Raw genomic sequence first — 21,857 nt, 5'->3', positions numbered from 1 at the left:
TCTGTGCTTCCACATAAGTTTAGCTTGATGAGTATCATTGGAATTTTGGTGGGAATTGCATTAAATCTACATAATGCTTTTGGTAAAATAGTCATTTTGTGCTGTGTTGATTTTCCCCATACACAGACATGCACATCTTTCTGTCCCTTTGTTTTGTTCTATATCTTTTAATAGTGTCTTGTAGCTTTCATTGTATATTCTCTGCCTCCTTGCTTAATTCTTTTTTGATATGATTGTAAATGGAATTATTTTCTTTTTCTTCTTGTTCATGATTTGTATGTAAAAATATAACACTTTTTGAGTGCAACTTGCCTCCGTTTGTTTTCTCTAGTAGTTTTGGGTCGACTCCTAGGGCTTTCTATATATAGTATCATACCATCTGCAAATTATGATAGTTGCACATTTTATTTTTAATGTAGTTGGCTTTCTCCATTGCATGCATGAGCATCCTGAGTCTCTGAGAGGCCGATTACTTAGTCACATAGCTCGTCAGCCTTAAGCCAGCATTTGGGTCTAGCAAAGTCTCCTCCTCTTTGGAAATGTTGGTCTCCCTCACACTCAGAACACTCAGATGATGGTAGGCTTCTCACCATCTCTGGGTATGAGTTCTGCTCCCGGCTTTTAGGACTGTGGCCTGATACCCCTGTTTTCATGACTTCATGTCTCTTCTCTATCCCATGCTCAAAGCCAAGACTTGGAGCTCTGGATTTGGCTGGAGGATTCTGTGCTCTCAAAGTGTCCTGTAGTGATCATACAGGAGGGCAGGCCTGCTCAGGGGGCTGTTTGTCATTAAGCAAATCAGCCCTGTCTTCGCCGTATCCTAGTGTTTGTGCACAGAAAGAGCTCACTTCCAGGGAGCATCTTCCTCACTCCACATGTCTCCTAAGCCTCTGCCTGGGGTGCCTTCTGACTAGTCCCACGGGGTTCATCAGTGCCTTTGGGAGGATACTTCAAAGCTCAATTAGTCACCTTTCTTTGGAGGGCCTACTGATGAAGATAATCACTGCTGTTGCCTCTGATGAAGGTGGCTACGAGCTTACGATGTTCAGTATGACTCAAATGTCCCACTCCCCCACTCCACTGATGCCTATCCAGGATGCCCAGCCTCTTCCCAAAGCCTCTAGGACCTACAGAGTAAGGAGCCTTTTGGCACCTGAGGTCTCTGTATCTTCACTCAAGAATTTCTGGTATCTGTCATGACCTCTGCAGCACTTAGGAGGATGCAGGCTTCATCCTTGGGCCCCCTGGCTCCCTCCTAGCTTACCCTGGGGTTGAGTTCATGCTCATACCCAGGCTTGGGTAAAGCTTCAGTGAGCCAATGAAGTAACAAGTGAATGAATGAAGCAGATTCCCAAAGTGGCTGGAACCCTCTGGCAGTCCTGGGTGCACTGATCTCTCCTGGGAGGTGCACACCCAATAGGGGCTGCCAGAGGGGCTCTTCTGCTGGTGACAATAGGACCGGCCTGTTGGCTCAGAAGTGCTGAGAAGTATAGTCTCTCTATCTGTCACATTCCAGGGGGCAGGAACATGGAAGATAGAGCCTGGTGAACATTTATTACACAGACACACATGCATTTTATACATGCACATGCACTCTTCGTGGGAACCACTACTTTTCTGTGTTCTGCCTGTGACTCATTTCTGTCACTTGTCTAGGATTTTCTCATTTTCCTTGTAGCTTCAGAACATTATTCTCTATGCCCAGGTCTTTGCCTCTTCATCCACGACCAGAGGATCTTGGAGTTAAGGCGATGCCATCAAGCTACATGTACAGAAAACATCTCTCCTCCTAATATGTCGCAGTGCTGTCTTTCAGAGCTTCTACCTGATGCAGGATTCATGTTCTGCCTCCCTGAAACTCCCCATCAACCCTGAGCTTGCTTTCCATGGGAGACAGGAGTGAGCAAGCTGGTCAGGGCTTCTGCCTCTGAGGCTTGAGTTATAGATGATCGTTATCACCATCACCACAGATAGTATCAGAGCTGAGCTGAGCAGCAGTGGAGAGATACTGGGATGTGCACTAGATTATGTGACTGGGGATGTGGAATGGAGGGAGGGCTGCTGTGACCTGCAGGACAGAGGCCAGATATATTTCAGGGGAAAGGACATTCCAAACCTGGGGATCAGTAAAGCTGAGGACTTGAAGTGAGGGTGGATTCAGCATCTTTGAGGGACAGATAGGCAAGGTCTTTGACTCATGGAGCCTAGTAGGGGCTGCAAGGTTGGGGTGGCCTGGTTCAAAATATGTTTCTCTTTCTCCTACCCAGCCCTCTTTGGTGCCCCAATGGGCATAATCAGAGAGAGACCTCCAGCTATCTGTTCCAACATCCCTTTCAGCCAGCTACAGGTGACCAAAGCTGGGCCTCAGCTGCCTCTTTCAGTGAAAGGCCCCATTGCATACTCAGGCAGGCACTGGCTGGAGCTCCCTGGCTCTGCATGGTGACCTGGAGACCAGGAGTGATGGGTATACCTGCCACTGGCCCACAGGATGTGTGTGGACCTTTTGCCCAACCAGTCCTGCGGGGCCCCACATGGGAGCTTCTACCTGTGAGGCAGGCCCTAGATGTCTGGTCCCTTCTCCAGGCTGGTAAATAGCACCCCAGACACTTCTCCTATGGGGCCCAATCTTCTTTGTGCCGGCGGGAGAACTGGCTGGGCTGGTGAAGACTGAGCAGGGCCTCAGCAGGGCTGGGCCTTGACGACCCCTGCACCCCCACCCGCTTTGGCCTGTGGTCAGCACCGCTTCCAGCACCAGTCCCCACCGCTCAGCTCCTGCTCCACACGTGGCCCTCTAGGTCACACACTCAGAGCTGTGTTAGTCATATGACAAACTGACATGGTTGCTTAGGAACAGGACTGTTCGGGGGTGCTCCTGGAAATAGTGCTGTGCAGTGTCCCTCTCTGAGCACCATGGAGGCGCCAGCCGCACAGACTGGGTACCTATTTGCTCAGCGATTAATCACCAGCATTTGCTCAGGTGGAAATGAAACAACTTCATTAAAAAGTCATTATCAAAGCAAACCAGCACAGTTCTTGCTCCTTTACTACTAATGACAAAACAATTTCTTTAAAAGGTACAAACAACAAACTTTCAATTTTACATTTTCCTCTCTGCCAGCTATTGCTAGCCTGGAAGTGTAATAGAAGAGCAGCCTAGTGAAAGGCAGCATTTTGAAGATTTATGGGTCAATAAAGGAGACAATTACAGCTTGTTTATGAAAGGAAATCCCCCTGCCCGCGCCTCGCATGATGTCGATGCTCTGGTAATGATAACTCTGGTAACCAGCTCCAAACCATAAAAGTCAATGGGAAGATATAGGATTTCAATAAAATTATGACACTCGATAAACCTTCCCATAGAAACAAATTTTCCATGTGTATATGACCAGTTCCAGTTGGATTTGTAACTTTAATTTCTCACTTATTGAATTTTTTGTCATCAACTAATTATGAAGTCCTTGCTGGGGCAATGACCGTGTCTGATCTCGTGAGCACTGAGAGCGCTAACTCTTGAGAGAGAACTCAGAACTCATGTCAGCCCCAGCATCTTTTTCAGATGAAAGGGCCTGGGCAGGGCTGGGGGCTGGGTAGTGTCTCGCCCTGGGTCCTTGGAAAACATCAGGAGAGACTGCGTGGTGGACGGGTACCAGATCCTGCCTGCAGGTGGCTCAGGTCTCAGGTCTCTTGCCAGGTGTCACCCCAAGGTTTTGCTCCTCAGCTCTGTTTTAGGTCTGTGAATTTGCTTTGGAACCAAGGTTGGTGAGTGTGTCCCTATAGCTCCCCTAGACACCTCAGCATTGGCTAGGAGGGAGCTGCCTGTCCAGTGCACAGAGCAGGGCAGTGCTAAGTGGACTGGTCATTCTCCAGCAGCTGTCCCAATGTCTGCTGGGATCTGTGAGTGTGTAGAGGCCACTTTGCCAAAATGGATAAAATGTTCTGCTGCCATTGTGGGTCTCATTACGGGTGGGTGGTATACTGGCTGTTGCATCTGGTGGAATTGATCGTTGCAGCTGTCCTTTGTAATGGGCTGACTATCCAGCTCAGGAGAAAGAGATGGCACACAGGCATCAGCTTATTGAATTTGAGGGGGCAGGGCTAGGCCTTAATCTGGGTCTTAGAAACCTTCTTCCTGGGCACTGAGTTCATGGGACCTGCCCTTTATCTTGCCACCCCGTGTATCCTCTGCACCAGCAGCATCAACATTTCTGAGTACCCACCCCAGGCCTGCTGAAACCCAACTGATATGTCATAAAACCCTCAAGATACGTACTGCATAGAAGGTTTGAGGAGTCGTGTCTTACAAGCTTTCTGGGCTTTCCCAAGACAACTTGACTTTCTCTGTGTAGCCTACTGTAAGTGTCTATGATGACAGCAGGTAGAAGTTTGTGGTAGGGGTATCAGCAGAGTGGCACTGGCTCTCAGCTGTGCCTCTGGCCCTCAGCTGTGCCTTGAGCTGTTGAGGATGAGGTCTCTTCACCAACCAAACTTGAGATCTAGAACCAAAAGAAACTAATCCTTTGCTTTCGGGGTTAGAGTTGGGAAGGAGAGATGGCAGCAGGCAGCCCACAGGTGACCAGGCATCGCTGTCCTGGATGTGCCCCCTTAACACAGGCCTGTCAGAGGAGCTCAGTTTCTGAATTCAGGCCCCTCTTGGCCTCCACTGACCTCCCTGCTGGCCTCTTGAGCATCTTAAGAGAAGCCTTCCATCTCTCCTAAGGCCCTGACTTCCTGGCTGTTGGCCTCATGAGCGTTCTGGCAGGAACACTGAGTGGCCACTTCTGCACAGCTCCAAGAGTTCCTCCTGAGGTCATTCCCTGCAACACAACTTCCTCTTTATGTGAACCCACCCTTTGCCTTAGAAAGTAAGGATTGCTGGCGGCCTGGTGCTTTGTGACAAGCCTGTGAGCTGGGGTGATGGCCTCAGACATCCGTGAGCTCCCTGAGGTGAGGACAGCCTGGTGGGATTCCAGGCTCTGTAGGGAACTCCAGGCAGATGTCAAAGCATTGGCTTCTCAGTATCCTGGGATGCCTGCTGCCTCCTTGCTTAAAGGCATCTCTCCTCACTTGCTGCATCTGCTGCTGGTAAATTGCTCTGAGCGATTTGCAGGGTCAAAGTCCAGGTCAGAAATCATGGGAGGGTGGAGATTCAGTCCAGCTCTGACTTACCACTGTATTTCCCTGGGTGTTTTATGGGCCTCAGAAAGTCACACTGGCCTGGGACATGGGCTGGAATGGTGCAGAAACCTTCTGCCTAGCTAAGGGATACAGTAGCTTCAGGAAGGGTACCCACACGCACACACTGCAAACCGTGCAGTCACTGTTGGCCTGTGGGTCTCTGAGCTCTGCAGGTCTGCACCCCACGGCAGCTTATACTGGGAAATCAGAATGAACTCCCCCAATCACTGGGAACAGGCCTTGCTTGGGCTGCTAGAAAGCCCTGTCGTGGCCTCCATGGACTCAGTCAGGCCACTGTGAATCCGTGGACTCAATCAGGCCACTGTGAATCTAAAATCCCTGCTGGGTGCTCAGCTCAAATTCTCTGAGAACCCATATGAAGGCCGGTCCCCCAAACTTGATCCTGATTCCTGCTCCTGTCTCTAATGTCCTGTCACGTGCTTCTCAGGTGGGTACCTCTCAGTGGTAGAACATTGCAGCATATGTGTTCCTTCAGCATCGCATTGCCACCCTTGCCTACCCAGGCCTGACCACGTTGCCCTCTGTGCCCACAGGAGCGGGATGGTATGCGCGCCATCCTGGGGTCCTATGACAGCGAGCTGACCCCAGCAGAATACTCACCCCAGCTGACTCGCCGCATGCGTGAGGCCGAGGACATGGTGCAGAAGGTGCACGCCCACAGCTCAGAGATGGAGGTGAGTGTGTGGGCCAGGGCTGTGATCTGCTGCTGCCGGTGCTGGCCCTGTGCTGCTGCGTGCGGACCCGCGCGCCTGCAAGGTTAACTCCAGCTGCACCGAGCATCAGCATCATAAATATAAGTGGATTAATAGCCATTTTATTATAACACATTTGGCTCCGTACGAAACATTAATGAAGAGCGATTTGCAGGGAAGACTCTGACACCTTCCGTCGTCCCCAGCATTTTTTACGTTGAGAGATCTCTCCTGTCTGCGTGCCATATGCACGCTAATCAGCTCATTACAAGGCTGGCAGTTTGGGCAACTCCAGTGCCATATGTTCTGGTGTTTTGTATGTCAGGGTGATGAGGAGCTGTTGGTGACCTCAAAACTCACGGACTAGTGTGTCACCCTGCTTTACCTAGCAGCAGTGCTGCACCTCCTGCCCACAGCCTCGAGACTTGCAGCGTGGCCCAGTCCTCCCCCGCAGGCTGTTTCTCCTCATTGCCCTGTCCTCCCCTGGAGGCCCACCTGCACGGGACAGCTCATCCCGGTGGGCCCACGACTGCCTTCTCACCTGTCCATGGTCAACAGGTAGCGGCTGTAAGTTGACTTTCCTGTCCACCTGTTGGAGTTAGAGGAGAGTAAAGAGAGGTGGGGGAACAGCACAGGCTCAGTGACTTCTGTCCTCTGTCATGATGGTTGCATGGCAGCCCACCACCCAGCCCCCTCTCCAGATGGGAGGCGTTGGCAGAGGAGGGCACGGGGCTGCTCTGTCAGTCCCGGCTTTCAGCACTGCCCACTTTTTCCTGGATATGTGTGCTCATGTGCCTTTCCAGGGCACACCAGCCCATTGCTGACTTCTTCCCCTCCTCTCAGACCCTAGATTTATATTTGATTGGAGACTCCCTTGAGCTCCTGTTCTGTACTCCCCTCCACCACACCCACCCCCCCACTTTGAGGCAACCCCAGGACCCAGCCTCTGTGCTCTGGATGCTGGCACTACTTTCCTCCCTGGGCGGCTGAAGTGGTCGGGAGCTGTGGCCTTTTCTTGCTTGTGGCCTGTGAAATGGGGTGGTTCTGGCTATCTGGACCTGTCCTGTGTGTTCTCCACAGCCCTGTTCTGCACAACAGACCCTCTCTACTTCCACAGAGCTCCCCTGGACCTGAGCTTCTGTTGGGGCTGAGGGTAGGGTCACTGATCAGAAGGGCTGGCTCTAGGGTGTTACTGAGCCAGGCCTGCCAGTCACTGTCCGCTGGCCTTTTTGGAGGCTTCGGATTCAGTTGAAGAGGGGCTGAGCGCCATCTAGTTTAGGAAATCAGCAACCTCTTCCCTTTGGGAAATAGGGGCTGAAATGGGGCACTCAGTGCCCTGGGGTCATGCCTGGGCTTCTGCCCAGTTCTGCCATGGGGGCCTGAGTCCACTCCCTGAAGAGAGTTGTATGTCTCCTGGCCTCCACCAGGTGGCAGCAGACAAACTGGCCTTGCTCCTGATGGATGGGGTAGGGACTGTGCCCAATAAGCCCCTGACCTCATGCTTGGTTCTTTCTCGTGGGTCTTTCTCAGACCCCCTCTTGTCTCCCTCACCATCTGCTCTTGGAACCCATGCTGGGAGAAGGCTGTCATCCCTCCCTCCCACTGCCCCCTAACCTCCTCATCCCCTACTGCCTCTATTGTCCACTGGCATGGTCTTCACCAGGCCCCTCTGTGAATGGGCTTTACTGTGGCACAGTCCTGCTCTGTACATGGCCTCTCCCCATGCAGCCCCAAAGGTCAGGGATATCAGTCTCAGCTGTGTGGGCTGCATTTCAGAGCGGAACCCCGGGCCCCTGCTGGCCCAGGATATGGGGGCATACCTTCTCTTTTAGCTACTGCTGCTTGGCCCTGTTAAGCTCAGCCAGGATCTGTGGCCTGTTCTACCTTCCTGCTCCCAGGGGGAGCCTTAGCTCTCCTGCAAGCAACCTTGGGGAAGGCCTATAGGAGCTTGGCAGGAGTAGACCTCTGTGCCATCCCAGAGAAGGAAACAGGCCAGGAAGCCCCCCAGCTTGACCTCACCCTCCAAGAGAGTGACTCAATGTTGAATATGCAGGCCTTCCTACTTCTGTTTTGTAAAGCAGTAGCATTTTGTATATTAGAAGCCCTGGAAACTACTTGGAGAGCAGCTTCATAAGCTGCTTCAAGCTGCCTGTCAAAAGTTTATTAGTTGAGCATCACATATTGACACACACTAGAAGTTACGTAACTTTATAGAGCTTGTTTGCTAATGGTTCCTTAGTGCCTCCCAGACAGCTCATCTGTCACTCGCCAAGATGCAAGCAGCGACTAGGGGGCTCGTGGTGGCTCACGATGAGCAGCCAAGAACTGCTCACTTAATGATGAGTTCCCAAAGTCACTCTTCCTGTTTGTTTGCCTTAAAGAGCCACAGAGCACTGTGCATGCTGGGAAGACACCCTGCAGCCCACCTGGTTGACTGTGTAGCCAGTGAGCTCTCAGATAACAGTGCTTCCCTCCCTGCTCAGTAGTGTATCTGGTCTGGAAGGAAGGCCAGGGGAGATGGGAGGGAGGAGCTGTCATTAGTGTGTTGGAATTCGGGGTGTGCCTGGTGGTTGTGAACATTTGCTTCCCTCTCTTCCTCTTTCCCTACCCCTACACATTTTCCTACTTTCATTTCCAGTCTTCCCTCCTCCTCTTCCTTGTTTTCCTTATGGCCTGTCTTTATGTCTTTGCTGTTTCTGTCTCACTCCCCTGCTCTCACTTACCTGTCTCTGTCCCTCTCTAACCTTTGACCCATCACTCCACTCTGTCCTCACCCCTAAGCTATTCTTTAAATTCAGGGATTTGCAGGCTTGCCTCTGAAGGGGCAGATAGTAAATCCTGTAGACAGTATGGCCACATTGACTCAGTCCACACCTCCTCAGCTCTGCAGCCATGGACACAGGAAAGTGTTGTTTGCAAAAGCAGATGGCAAGGCTGGGTTAGGTGAGGTTTCAGTGTTCAGACCCCTGTTCTAGCTCCTCTTCCCAGCACCCCTAGTAGGCCCACCTTGCTGCTGGGTGGAAAAGCTTCAGGCCTGCCCAGGCCTAGTCTTACCCTCAGAAGGGAGCCCCTGTGTCCTGCATGTGGCCACCATGTGGCAAGCAGCCTCTCTTCGTGCAGGAACTCTACTCTCTACTGGAGAGTACTCTCCCCTGGTCACTCGTTCACTGGTTGGGCGACGGTGGGGTGGGAGTGTGGAGCACACAGTGAGGACACAGGGAGTTTGAAAGAACTTCCCACTTCTTTCCAGAGCCCTTACATTTCACCCATTTAGCTTAATCAGTTGTTTCTAATGTGGAACACGTTTTGATTCTGGCAAAAAACATTTCAGTAAAATAAACTGTAAATGTTAAGATTGGGAGAATCCCAGTAGCCCTTCTCTGGTGAAGTCAGTACCATTTTGCTTGGATTTTATTTATTCCACTTAATAAAGCGGCTGCAGAAGTTGGTAGCATATGTCATGAATCCTCCTGTCGATGGAGCTATAAATATGCAGCACATGCCACCTTGATTCAACATATCAGCCTGATTTGTTTTTCCAATTTATTTAATTAAAACAGATTATGGTGCTGCTGGCTGCGTGGAGGTTTGTGGAAAATCCCGATTTCAGATTGCAGTGAATCCGAAATAATTTTTGGATTCCAGCTTAGGGAAAGATGGACGATCTAATGCTTCTTGTCCCTCTCTTCCCCCTGTGGCTTCTGAGGGGACACAGGCAATCTTTCATAGTGTCCTCTTCCTGTGTGGGTGACTTGGCTTCAGGAGGAGTGGCCTTGAATCCTGGGTGTCCATCAGTCAGTTTGGGATATTTTTTCTTACAAATATATCTGTTTTCTGTTTTGTGAACTCTTCTGTAGAAAGCCAGATAAAACAAAGTGAGAAGTCTTGAAACAGAGTTAAAAGATCAGCAGTGTGTTAGAGAAGAGTGGAAAAAAGGGCGGGGAGAGAATACCAGAAGCGTAGACACGGGGAGTCCCCTGTATCAGAGCGTAACGTCTGAGCTTGCAGGCGAGAGAGCAGAGGGGCTGAGGCAACTCACAGTTGGACAGCAGTGGGGGCCCAGCTCTGGAGCTCAGGGCTGACGGCCTTGAAAGGGGCCCTTCTGTGTGGTGCCACCTTTACTCCAGACAGAGGCGCCTTTCAGCAGACGACAGTGGTGTCTGTCGAGCTGTCTTACTGTGCCAACTCATATATTTTGTTTAATTCCCACAACATCACTGGGAGGTGTGAATTTCATTCCCATTTTATAGATGGTAAATGATGCCTCAAAGGTGAGGTAATTAAGCCTGTAGAGATACAGCCTACGGAAGTGTGATCGACAAACACAACACTGTATGCCTTTAAGGTACACAATGATGATTGATGATTGATGCAGGTATACATACTGAAATCATGATCACAATCCAGCTAATTAATCACCTCACATAGTTAACCTTCATTTTGATGAGAACACAAAACCTACTCTTAGCAGCTTTCAAATATAAAATACGTATTAACCACAGCCACCACGCTGTGCATTAGGCGTCCACGTTCTATTCACCTTGTTACTGGGAGCTTTGCCCTTGGACCAACATCTTGCCATTTCCACCGGCCCCCCAACCCCTTTGATAGCTACTGTTCTACTTTCTGATTCTGTGATTTTTCCTTCTTAGATTCCTGTAAGAAAAAGATAAAAACAAAGTGAAGAGTCTTGAAACAGAGTTGAGATCTAAGAGATTTAGAGCCCACATGTGACCATCTGTTACTTGTCTTTCTGTGTCTGGCTTATTTAAGGTAGCACGTCCTCCAGGTACATCCACACTGCCACAAACGACAGGGTCTGTTTTGTTAAGGCCCAGTCTTCATTGTGTCTGAATGTTTCCTTTATCAGTTCATCCACCCACAGACACTTAGGTTGTTTGCTTATCATGGCTAAAAAGAATAATGCGGCTTGAACAGGGGTGCTGCTATCTCCAAGTGTGATTTTCTTTCTTTTGGATTCCCAAAGAAGTGGGACTGCTGGATCACATGATGGTTCTATTTTCAATTTTTCAAGGATCCCCCATAGTGACTGTATCAGTCTATATTCCTACCAATAGTGCACAGAGGTTCACTTTTCATCTACATCCTCCTAGCACTTAATGATCTTTTTTCATAATAATCATTCTTACAGGTGTGAAGTGATACCTGTTTGTGGTTTGGATTTGCATTTCCTTGATTTGTGATATTGAGCCACTTCCCAGATGCCTGTTGGCCATCTATATGTCTTCTCTGGGAAAGTTTCTGCGCAGATTCTTTGTCTGCTTTTTAATTGATGTATTTTTTAGTTTGTTTTTTGCTATTGTACGAGCTCCTTGTATATTGTGAATATTAACCCTTGGAAGGTTTATGGTTTGAAGATACTTTCTCCCATTTATTTGTAACTTCTTCATTTTTCTTTCATCAAAATCTTTTGTCTTTCAGTATATAAATCTTTCACCTCTTTGGCTAAATTTACTCCTATTTTGTTGTTTTTGATGCTATTGGAGATGAAATAGTTTTCCTTTTTCTTTTCTTTTCTTTTTTTTTTTAAGATTGTTCACTCTTAATGTATAGAAATGCAACTTACATTTTGTATGTTGATTTCTATTCTGCAACTTCACTGAATTCATTGATTCATTTTTAGGCTTTTTGGCAGTCTTTGGGATTTTCTAATATACAATATCATGTCATCAGCAAATAGTGACAGTTTTACATCTCTCTAATTTGAATGCCTTTTATTTCTTTTTCTTGCCTAACTGTTCTAGTAAGGACTATAGTCCCATCTTGAATAAAAAGGGTGAGAGTGCGCATCTTTGTCTTTTTCCTGGCCTTAGAGGAGAACTTTTGGCTTCTCACTATTTTATCTGATATGAACTGTGGGCTTGTTACATAAGGCCCTTAGTATGTTGAAGTACATTCCTTTGGCACTTAATTTGTTTAAAGTGTATATGAAAGGATGTTGAATTTTGCTAAATGCTATTTCTGCATCTATTGAGATGCTGGTATTTTTACCCTCTATTCTGTTAACGTGGGCTAGCATATTGATTGGTTTGTGTATGTTGAGCCATCCTTGCATCCCATGGCTAAGTCCCACTGGGTCATGGAGTATGATCCTTGTAACGTGCTGTTAAATTCCATCTGCTAGCCTTTTGCTCAGGATTTTTGCATCTGTATTCATCAAGAATACTGGCCTATAACTTTCTTTTCTGTGGTGTCCTTATTTGGCTTTGGTATCAGGGAAACTTCGGCCTCATAAAATGTGTTTTGCAAGTGTTCTCTTCCTTTCAGTTTTTTGGCGAGCTTGAAAAAGGATTGGAATTAATTCTTCTTTAAGTGTTTGGTAAAAATCACCCTTGAAATGATCTGACCCTGGGTTGTTGTTTTTTTTCCCCCCAATTGGGATATTTTTGATTACTGTTTCAGTCTCCGTAATCATTATTTTTGTATGTTCATGTTTTATGTTTTGTAACTCATTTCTTGTGTTGTATCTAGAAGTTTTTCCATTTCTTCTGGGTCATCCGGTTTGTTAGTGTATAATTGTTCATTATGAGCCTTTCTATTTCTGTGGTGTCAGCTCTAATTTCTCCTCTTTCGTTTCTTATTTTATTTGAGTCATCTCTTTTTCTTAGTCTAGCTAGAGGTTTGTCAATTTTGTTTATGCTTCAAAAAAAGAAAAGAAAAAAAAGCCTAGCTCTTAACTTCCGTTGATCTTTGTTATTTCACCTGTGGGTGGTTGTCTCAGTCTGTGTTCTGTGGGGCGATGAACCCTGAAAGCTCCTGCTCACCACGATCTAGGCCACTCACACGGGAAATTTGGGATTAGTTTTCTGGTTTCAAATTAAACCATCTCAAGTCTCAAACTCTAGTGCACGTCAAATCACTTAGAGGACTTGGAAAAATACATCTTCTGTGGCCCTCCTCCAGAAGCCCTGACTCCTTGGTGAGAGAGAGGGAAAGCAGCCGAAACATTGTACTCTCAATCAGTACCTAGATAGGCCTGCAGCTCTTGCTGCCAGGGCCACACTTGGAGACCCGCTGCCCACAGATTCCAGGGATGATCCTGGATGGAATGGACCTGTACCTTGCACAGATCTCCACTGTGGCCCCCTGAGCACCTTTCGTCTGGGAGAGGTACCACCTGCTTCATTTATATCGCTCAGTGGGAGCTTCTGTCCTGATGGCTTGTCAGTGCTCCTGGCTCTGGGTCAGCCTGGTCATGTGAGCTGCCTGCCTGCATGTGTGTGCTCTGCAGTGAGAAGCCTGGCTTACACTGGCTGGGCCTCTTCTCTCCCTCAGGCCACTGCAGACAGAAGGCACTAGTGGGTCTGGTTCTACCATGAGGACGGGCCTGTGAGATGACTGGCCATCATTGCCTCCTCCTCCTTTGTACTTGGGACCACAGGTTTTGGGCTATTTCTCTTTGTGACCCTGATGGGGGTGGGGGTTCTGGCATGGGCTGCAGTTTTCCCACTGCAGGGCACATGTAGAGTCCTGTGAGTAGTTTCTGTCTGCTGGCCAGCCCTGCAGTGACCCAGTGCTAGATCTTTGGCAGCAGCTTCCTCAAGATAAAAATAGTCCAATGAAGTCTCAGTGCAGTTTCTATCTAACAAAGACAGTGCACAGGCCTAGGGCTTGTGTCTGAGCACATGTGGACACCCAGGGGGCTGGCTAGAGAGCAAGCATACCCGGGACAGAAGAGTTGGTGTGAGTTGAGATTGTGTTCTTTGACCTCACTGTGACCTCTTTTTCTCACATGGGCTCTGGGCTCACTCACGGGGACCTCTACTTGCAAGATTGTCTTTGCTGTCTGCTCTGTGTCCTCACCTTGGGCACTGTGGGTCTCACCCTCTCCTTGCCTCTTCACCATGGACTCTGTGTCCTCCTTTCAGGTGGGGGGTTCTCTGGACTGTGTGATGGCGACTTCTCCCCATACCTCATTCCCCTCACACTTGTGTTGAGTATTCTGCCTTTTCGAGAACACTCGCCCTCTGTGTTTCTGGCCCTCTGGAACAGACCCAGTATTCTCTCTTGTGTTTCCTCCATGTCACCTCCCAGTCAGCTCCACCTATACCCACCAGTCTAGACCCCTGAAGGGGCCAGCCAGGCTGAGCTGTAATCATGAGAGTCCTTGACAGCACATCACCCATGGGCTTCTTGTTGGTGGTCACTGCTGGTAAGGGGTATCTGTCTGCATCTGGTAGAAATCAACAGAATGTGTTTCCTTTGGGAGAGAACTTCTTGGGCATCTGTTGTGTAGCAGATGTTTCCTCCAGTGACCAGGTGGGTGGAATGGCGTCATGCTAGATTTTTTGGACACAGCACCTCCTAGTGAGGTAAGCTGCTTGCGCTGGCCTTCTGCGTGTGCTGGCGTGCGCTGTTCTGCTTTCACTGGGGGTTGGGAGCTGCCAGCTCACCTCAGAACTGGGCATGAGGTTTCTGAAAAGTGGCTCCCCTCCTCTCTGTCTCTGTCCTCTGTGAAGGCCCAGCTGCTCTGACAGGGCCCCTGACTGGTATGTCTCCCTCCCTGGCAACACTGGGGCCCTGCTTCTACCCCATGTGGCCCTCATGAGGTCACAGATCTGCCAGTGCTGCTTTTTTCTTTCCCAGGTCTCCTTTAATCTTATGCTTCTTGATGGGTGGTAATATGGCCAGCCACATCTAGGTGAACCCAGGTGAAGGTGGCTGGTCCTGTGGGCAGGGTTCTGTGCTGCCCTTTCCCTTAGTTTTGTGACAGAAGACATGGAATTCTAGTGCTGCTATGGTGTCTGGCTGGGATGCATTCTTATCCTCAGACCCTGCACCTCTTATAGCCTTCATGCCTGGGAAGCCTGGGCCTGGAAAGTGTATTAGCTTCCTAGGGCTGCTGTAATAAATGGCCAGGCACCAGGGGCTTTTGGGCAACAGAAATTTTTTTTCGTTCTGGAGGTCAGAAATGTAAGTGTAGGTTGTGGCTTCCCTCTGAAGCTGTGAAGGGGGCTAGTCCTGGTCTCCTGGTAGCATCTGGTCGCCACAGAGTTCTGGGCATTCCTGGGCTAGTGGTTGCATCAGTCCCGTCCTGCTTTTGTCACACGTGACCTTTTCTTTGGGTCTCTGTCTCTGATTTCCCTTGGCCTGTCTCTTATAAGGACACTTTTTATTGCACTGAAGGGCCAACATAAAACCAGGATGAGGCCATCTTGAGGTTCTTTGCTCAGCTACATTTACAAAGGTCCCATTTCCCAACATGGTCCCCTTCATAGGTACTAGAATTAAGATCACCTATCTTTGGGGGGTCACAGTTAAACCCAGCTTGCTCCAGGGAAGACGGTATGGTTCCCTGGTGCAGGGTCATGTCAATGAAAGCAGGAAAGGAGGTCTGCTGTGACCGAACGGAGCCTCACGCTGTAGCCAGGAATCCTGTCCCATCACCTTCTGGTCTGGCAAGGTTAGAAATGTGCTCAAATTCAGATACCTTTACAGGTAGAATTTCCTTAAAAACCTGAAGCCAGACCCCCTCAGGGTCATCCCACTCCACCTCGAGGAGCCAGAATGAGGCTCCTTGCTGTGGTGAATCTGGTTTTGCTTGGTCTCTAGATGGTTTTTAAGGAAATACTACCTGTAGAATTTGAATTTGAGTGGGAAACCTAGCTTGCTCAGTTCATTAGTAATATCACCAAGGGACGAGGACCCAGATGGCCCAACAGAACCAGATCACTTTGCGTTTGCTTAGACCACTTAGGCCCACTGGGACGATGCACAGAAGTGGCAGGTAAAGCCAAGCAGCAGTCAGCAGATGGTCAGACTGGAGGTCACACCACACCCCCACTTGGGGCCACACCCACAGTAAGACAGGCAGCAGCAGCACCAGCCAGTGGCTATTCCAGAACTCTGGCCCACTGCTTTGTTCGGTGCTTAAACCCTATGCTAGAAACCCAGAGCCTGAGTACATTTCACTAGGGACCCCTAATGAGCGTGGTAAGAAGTGGCAGAATAGTGACAGTGCCTAGGACCCAAGTATCAACATGTATCAACCCCCCACATAAACATGTGAACCTCACCAGCCTCTGCCTCAGTTGTGGGCCCAGTTTCCTACTGTGGCTGTTTTTCTGGGTAGAGATTATATAACTTTCACAAAATTCTCAAGGAAGAAATCTAACTTGATTTAAAAAGTGAAGAATCTTTGATTTTATTTTGAAAAGACTGAACAGTCCATAAAGGCCTTCAGCTTTGGTACAGGAGGCTCATTTGAAACATTTGGGTAAGTGGATTGGTTAGTTTTCCCAATTTAATTATTGTGTGGTGTGTGTGTATGTGTGTGTGCGTGTGTGTGGTTTCATTTTGCCCTGACTTTGATGGGAGCAGTCTTGCCCCAGCCAGAATACCAGCTCCCCAGGCCCAGCACTGCCTCTCCTAGTGTTGCTCTGTGTGTGTGATGGGAAGAGGCTAGGGCCCATTCTCAGAGCATCATTTTTTCTTATCTGTAAATATAAATTTTTTATGATCAACTTTATTGAAATATGATTTATACACAATAAAATCCCTCAGCTTTACAATGAGCATGTTGTTCTGTCTTGTCCAAAAGCAGATGTTCCAGTGTTTCTAGACTCATGGGAATTCTTCCCCCGAGAAGCTCTCCCTGTGCCGCTCCAGGTGTACGAGCTCCATGGGTTGCTTGGGGCCGTGGAGTCCTGGCCATGTCCACGCTGAGGAGGTGTTGATGTCCCTGTGGTTCTTGATCCTGGTGTATGTGCTGAAGGATAGGTGTGGGGAGATGCACTTGTGTTCTCCAGGCGTCCTTCCTTCCTGGTCTCAGGAGCTGTGTGTTCTCCCCTTCTCAGGGGTGGGGTGTGGGTTTGCTCTGAACCCCATGGGGAAGCCCACTGCCTTTCTCCTCTCCTGTCATGTCCACATCCCCTGGGTCCCACACCCTTCACCTGCTGGCTTGGACTCCCCAGCCAGGACCCGCTCATATGCTCAGCATCTCAGGACGCGCTCAGGGGGGCTGCCATGGACCTCCATTCATGCTTCCTGTTGGAAGCGATGTCACAGGCTCATCACTGGCAATGATGGTTGGCTTTTTGACTTTAGGAATGTCCTTTTAGGTAGCAGAAATGGGTGTCCCAATTCTGCCTTCCAGAATACTAGAGAGAGTGAGTGTGTATGTGAAGTATCTGTGTATATATTTAAAAATATATGTGACATATAGTTAAGCCTGAATTTTCATTTTGGTGTAACACACACGCGCACACTGTGAGTGTGCAAGCATGGGGAATTGACAGCAGTCGCGCCTCTGCCACCCAGGCAAGGCACTAAAACCCACCCTGATTCTCACTCACTTTACACCTAACACCATAGTTGCTTCCAAGAGGTGAGTTTGGGGATGGCACTTTGCACTCTGGTGTGGTTTTGGCTGCTCCTCAGTAACCTCCGGGCTGTGGGAAGATGGACCCCTTTCCCACAAGCCACTGCTGGGACAGCTCCTGTTTTCAGATCCCAGGGACCCCCTGCTCAGCAGGAGCGGAGTGGCAGGGCTAGGCATGGTCCTTTGGGTCCCAGGGGGAAAGACACACTGACCAGCTTTCTCTTGTTTTAAAGGCTCAGCTGTCACAGGCCTTGGAGGACCTGGGAGCACAGAAGCAAAGAGCAGACATGGTAAGTCCCTGTGGCTTTGTGGCCTTTGCAGCTAGAGGATGCCGGCATTGGGATACCTGAGCTCAGCTGCAGAAGGTCCTGTCTCCATCAGGACTTATTGTAGGTGCAAACATGCAGGTCCCTTGATTGTCATGGTCGTCCTAATCAGAAATGCAGTGGAAATAGAAAGGGACCTCTTAAGCCCACAGAGGACGCCGGTGAGAGTGGTTTTCCAGCACGCAGGGTCCTGACTAAGCCCAAAGAGGGAGGTTTTCCATAATGTAGTGTTAGTTGGTGCTGTGGTGGGCAGAGAAGTGGCCTTTGCTCATCATGATGTTAGATGAGAGTTTGCTTTTATTCTGCTGGAATGTTCCAGTAAAGACAGGAAGAGTGTGGTGTTGGAGGGAGCTAATGGTTGCTGGCGGGGACACTTCTAGGCAAAGAAGGCGGCTGGAGGGTGAGGCTGTGCAGTCAGGCTGGGAACTGGAGAGAGAGCTCCAGGTTCTCCACCTGAAGAGAACCTTTTAAGATAAACTGAGGCACATGAACCATTCAGAGTCATTTGAGCAAAAATCCCTTCAAATCTAGCAATATCCAATCTAGTAGCTAAAAAGGAGCTCTGAGGAGTTGTATAGAATGAAAGACTTTCTTTATAAGCAGAAGGGAGCAGGAATAAGAAATTTATACTAGGCAAAAGGGCAGCTTCCTTAGGGGACCTCAGGGTTAACTATTGCTGATCTGGCTTTAAGATTACATTTCTTGGAGAACTTGAAGTAAAAAAGATGGAGTTTGGTAACACGAAGCTTAGCATGAGTGGCTCCTATTTTGACCTGTTTTTTAACAGTAGAAAGCAGATCCTTGGGGCATGCTAATAGCTACCTGGTACTGCCCAAGTGCCCAATTGAGCTTCCTGGTTGTGAGCTGAAGGCACGGTTGGGCAGTAATTGGTGTCTGCAGCCCAGGTGCCTCCTGTGGGTACAGAACAGGTGGTCAATGGGGTTTAACCAGACCAGGCAGGACAAGGGCTTGTAAGTTCCAGACGACTTTGCCAGAGGCAGGAGGAGCAGGCTATGGGTGAGAGTGCAGTATGAATGTTTCACATGTGTGCCTGGCATGCTAGCCATCCGGAGTCGGACACCAATGGGTGTCTCTCCCAAGGGGAAGAGGCCTCTGCATTATTGATTACTGCTCAGTGGGATCATCCTTGCGTTGTTTACCGGGCACCCGACACTCAGTAGAACCCTCTACCCTTGCCCACAATGCCTGGAGTACCCCAGGTAAAACTCAGGTGTGGTATGCGTGTGCCGGGAGCCTGTGCACCTGGAAGAGCTCTGTTGGTTTGAAGTCTGTAGACGCGTGTGCCACCACTTTAGTTTGCAACACCTGGGGCAGCGGCAAGCTTACCTGTTGTTTCCAGATCCACAGAGCGTCAGTGCTTCCTGACACAGAGTGTCTTACTCCTGAGCTTTCCAGGCTCTGTAAAACAAGGAGCATATTGCTTGTTGAGGAGCCAGAGTGGGCTGGGGGTTTTCTTGGAAAACTGGCGCGTTCATCTGAAGACACCCTAGGGATACCCCGATGTTCTGTCTGTCAACACGCATCACGTCCTCTGCATTGGCCTGAATTGAAAACGTGCCCAAGGGCCTTATTTCCATAATGTACTCAGACAGGAGGAATTAGAGATGTATTGTGCTGAGCATGCCTAACCTATGACCCTGGAAATGAGTGGAGTGCACACTGCCTGCGCCTTCCCAAGCCGCACTCTGCACTTTGGTGCTTGGAACCCAGAAGCAGAGGAACTAAGCCTCCACCTGCTCCTGTGGTTCTGGAAAGAGCAGACTGCTAGTCTGGGGTCCCTTAGGGAAGAGGAGGTCTGCAGCTGCAGGTCTGCCTCTGTGGCCCTTCTAGCCACTTTGGTGGCTCCCTCTGGCCCTAGAAATCTGGGGTGCTGGGTGGCTTTCTCTTCCAACCTAAACTGGCCCCTTTCCCTCTGCAAAGTATGGGGCAGCTGGCTTCTGCGCGAGTCCCAGGCCTGGGTCCTGCCCACCTCCCATCCAGCCGTGGCCATCTCTCCCAGCTGTAGTTGCCTCTCCTGCTCTCCCTGTCCCGAAGTTGGCTCACTCTTTAGGCAAGGAGAGAGAGAAAGTTAAACATTTCAGCTAATTGCAGATGACAGGACAAAGACAGTTTGACTTTCTGTTATTAATTAGCAAAGCCATGCTAATTAATAAGCATAAGTACAGTTCATGGTTTTTTTTCTTTAACTGCAATTACTATCACAAGGAAAGATGTCCCAAGCCATAGTTCTGTCATTAACATACCTCACCCTAGTTAGATATGGCCAGCAGTGACTGGAGAAAGGTTTTTTTTTTTTTTTTATTGTAACTATAAAAGTTCTCTAATGTTTTATATGCTTCAGGGAGGGAGATGTCTTACTTTCTGATTTAAGAGGGCTTGGACCCTTCACAACTGTGTAATTAAACTATAGCTTTTTTGGAGTCCCTCCTTCCCTTAATGGTTCCTGCTACTTCTGTTCTGGCTCCAAAGTCTGTGGGGGTCTGTAGGCGCAGGGCGGTGACACCCGCCGAGGGTAGGCAGAAGGCAGCACTCTGTGCCGCCCCGTGACAGCGCTGTGTAGCCTGCGTCGCTTGCCTTTCAGCTGTGCAGCAGGGACCCCTGCTCTGTCCCAGAAGGACGGGTTCTAGAGGCCAATCTCGGAATGTGCAGGTCAGTGGGCTGGCACAGGGCTCCCACGACACTGGCGAAGGCCAGTTGTGAGCTCTGCATGGTGCTGTGCTGGTTTCTGTCATTCCTAGTGCGGAGTCGAGAGCCAGGAACTCAGCAGTATGAGCTCTTCTTGTTGAGGACTCTGGTCCTCATCCATATGCGTTCCCTGCCTATGTTTTGGTCTTATCACAGGCTGCCAGTGTGGCCAGCTGCCTTCCAGCAAGTTATTAAAGGAATGTCTGGTTCTACAACTGTTAGTGTATTCTGGTCCATCAGGCCAGGACTAGGCATGGGGCTGGAAGGCCCCAGCCACTGGAGAACTTGGTTTCTTGGGGGCTTGTTGGTCAGGCTCCTGGAAAAAGGTTACCCCTGCACTCACAGGAGTGGCTTCCTCTGAGGCTGTAGCTTCAGGCTGTGGTCATCACATTCACTATACGCTCTGCAGCCCTCTGTCCAGTATCTGTTTCCCAGTGTAGTGGCCACATCATCCAAGTCAGAGACCGATGGGGCCCAGAGTGCCAGGCAGGATCTCAGTGCCTTGTCCCCTAGCCCTGACACCAGAGCTGGTGGCCAGGCCAGTTCCAGGAGCTGTTGCAGAAGGTTGGGGGTGGGGGATAGGTGACCCTAGAGGGTGCCATGGGGCTTGGTCTGCATTGGAGTTAGGTCTTTGCCTCTTGGAGGAGGCTGTGTCCTTAGATTTCCCTCCCCTGCTTGCTGGTTTTCTGCTCTGAGGCCACTGAGTAGGTGTGGTCCACGTGTCCTTGACCTCTTTCTGCCTACCTCCCTGCCCTGGCCCCTCTGCCTTATTCATGTGCTACCAGTAGTCACGTGGCATCCGTAGCCTTCTGCCTCCTTTCTCAGGGGCAGCCCCGGGAGGAGACTAACCTTTATGCAGAACAGCCCATGGTTGGCCGGGTGGGCTTGATGGCCGTGTGGGCACATCTAGATCAACACATAGGTCCTGGTCATCTTGAGGTGTCTAGTGCCTAGCCCTGGACTGAAATGAATGAACAAAGCTGGGACATTAGTTTTGGCCTGGGCATCTGTGGGCTGGGTTGGCTGTAACTGAGTGCCCCAGATGGTGATGATGCACAAGTTTGTTTAACACACATGGACCCCGTTTATCCCAGCTGGTGCTGTTCTTTAAACCATGCAGACATGAGCCACCCTACCAGGTGTGCATCCAAAGTCACAGCTGAGCTTCCAGTGAATTCTAGCTCCAGCCATTTTGCTGTCACCACCACACAGCTCTTCCTGCATCTTCAGGACTCCAGAATGTGTGGATCTCTCCTTTCCATCTGTAACTGTGTTACAACTCTCCCATGAACTTCTTTACTGAGGAGGACTCCAGGCTGCAAAGAGTCAGCATGTCCCTGGAGAGTCCCTGTCAGAACTCGAACCTGACAGTCTTGGTCCTCCTGCCTTTTTCCTGCTGCCCAGCTCCACTCAGTGCCGGCTCCGCAGGACCAGTGCCTGGAGGCAGCTCAGCTACAGCTGAGAAGCCATTTTTAGGGATGTAGAGAGAATGGTTTAATGAGGCATATTGGAACTCACTGTTATGTTTATACCTGGGATGGATTGGGCCAGGAAATTGGCCCAATTGGAATTGCTGCCTCAGAGAGCAGATTGAGT

At 49.5% G+C, this 21,857-nt stretch overlaps 1 protein-coding gene across 3 annotated transcripts in view; it reads left to right on the top strand.

Moving 5' to 3' along the window:
* MAD1L1 (MAD1 mitotic arrest deficient-like 1 (yeast)) overlaps positions 1-21,857 on the top strand; it is a 321,869-nt gene that overhangs the window by 164,881 nt on the left and 135,131 nt on the right. For all 3 annotated transcript variants that reach the window (XM_012729276.1, XM_004688054.2, XM_012729277.1), the window contains 2 exons: positions 5,730-5,870; positions 17,463-17,519. In XM_012729276.1, the coding sequence (XP_012584730.1) occupies positions 5,730-5,870; positions 17,463-17,519 (198 nt within the window). The remainder of the gene's footprint in view (positions 1-5,729; positions 5,871-17,462; positions 17,520-21,857) is intronic.

The sequence above is a fragment of the Condylura cristata genome, unplaced genomic scaffold (assembly GCF_000260355.1).
Source record: "Condylura cristata isolate star-nosed mole 26May11 unplaced genomic scaffold, ConCri1.0 scaffold00024, whole genome shotgun sequence".
NCBI classification, from domain to species: Eukaryota; Metazoa; Chordata; class Mammalia; order Eulipotyphla; family Talpidae; genus Condylura; species Condylura cristata.
Note: the sequence above shows the minus strand (reverse complement) of the source record. Positions and strands in the feature narration are given on the sequence as shown.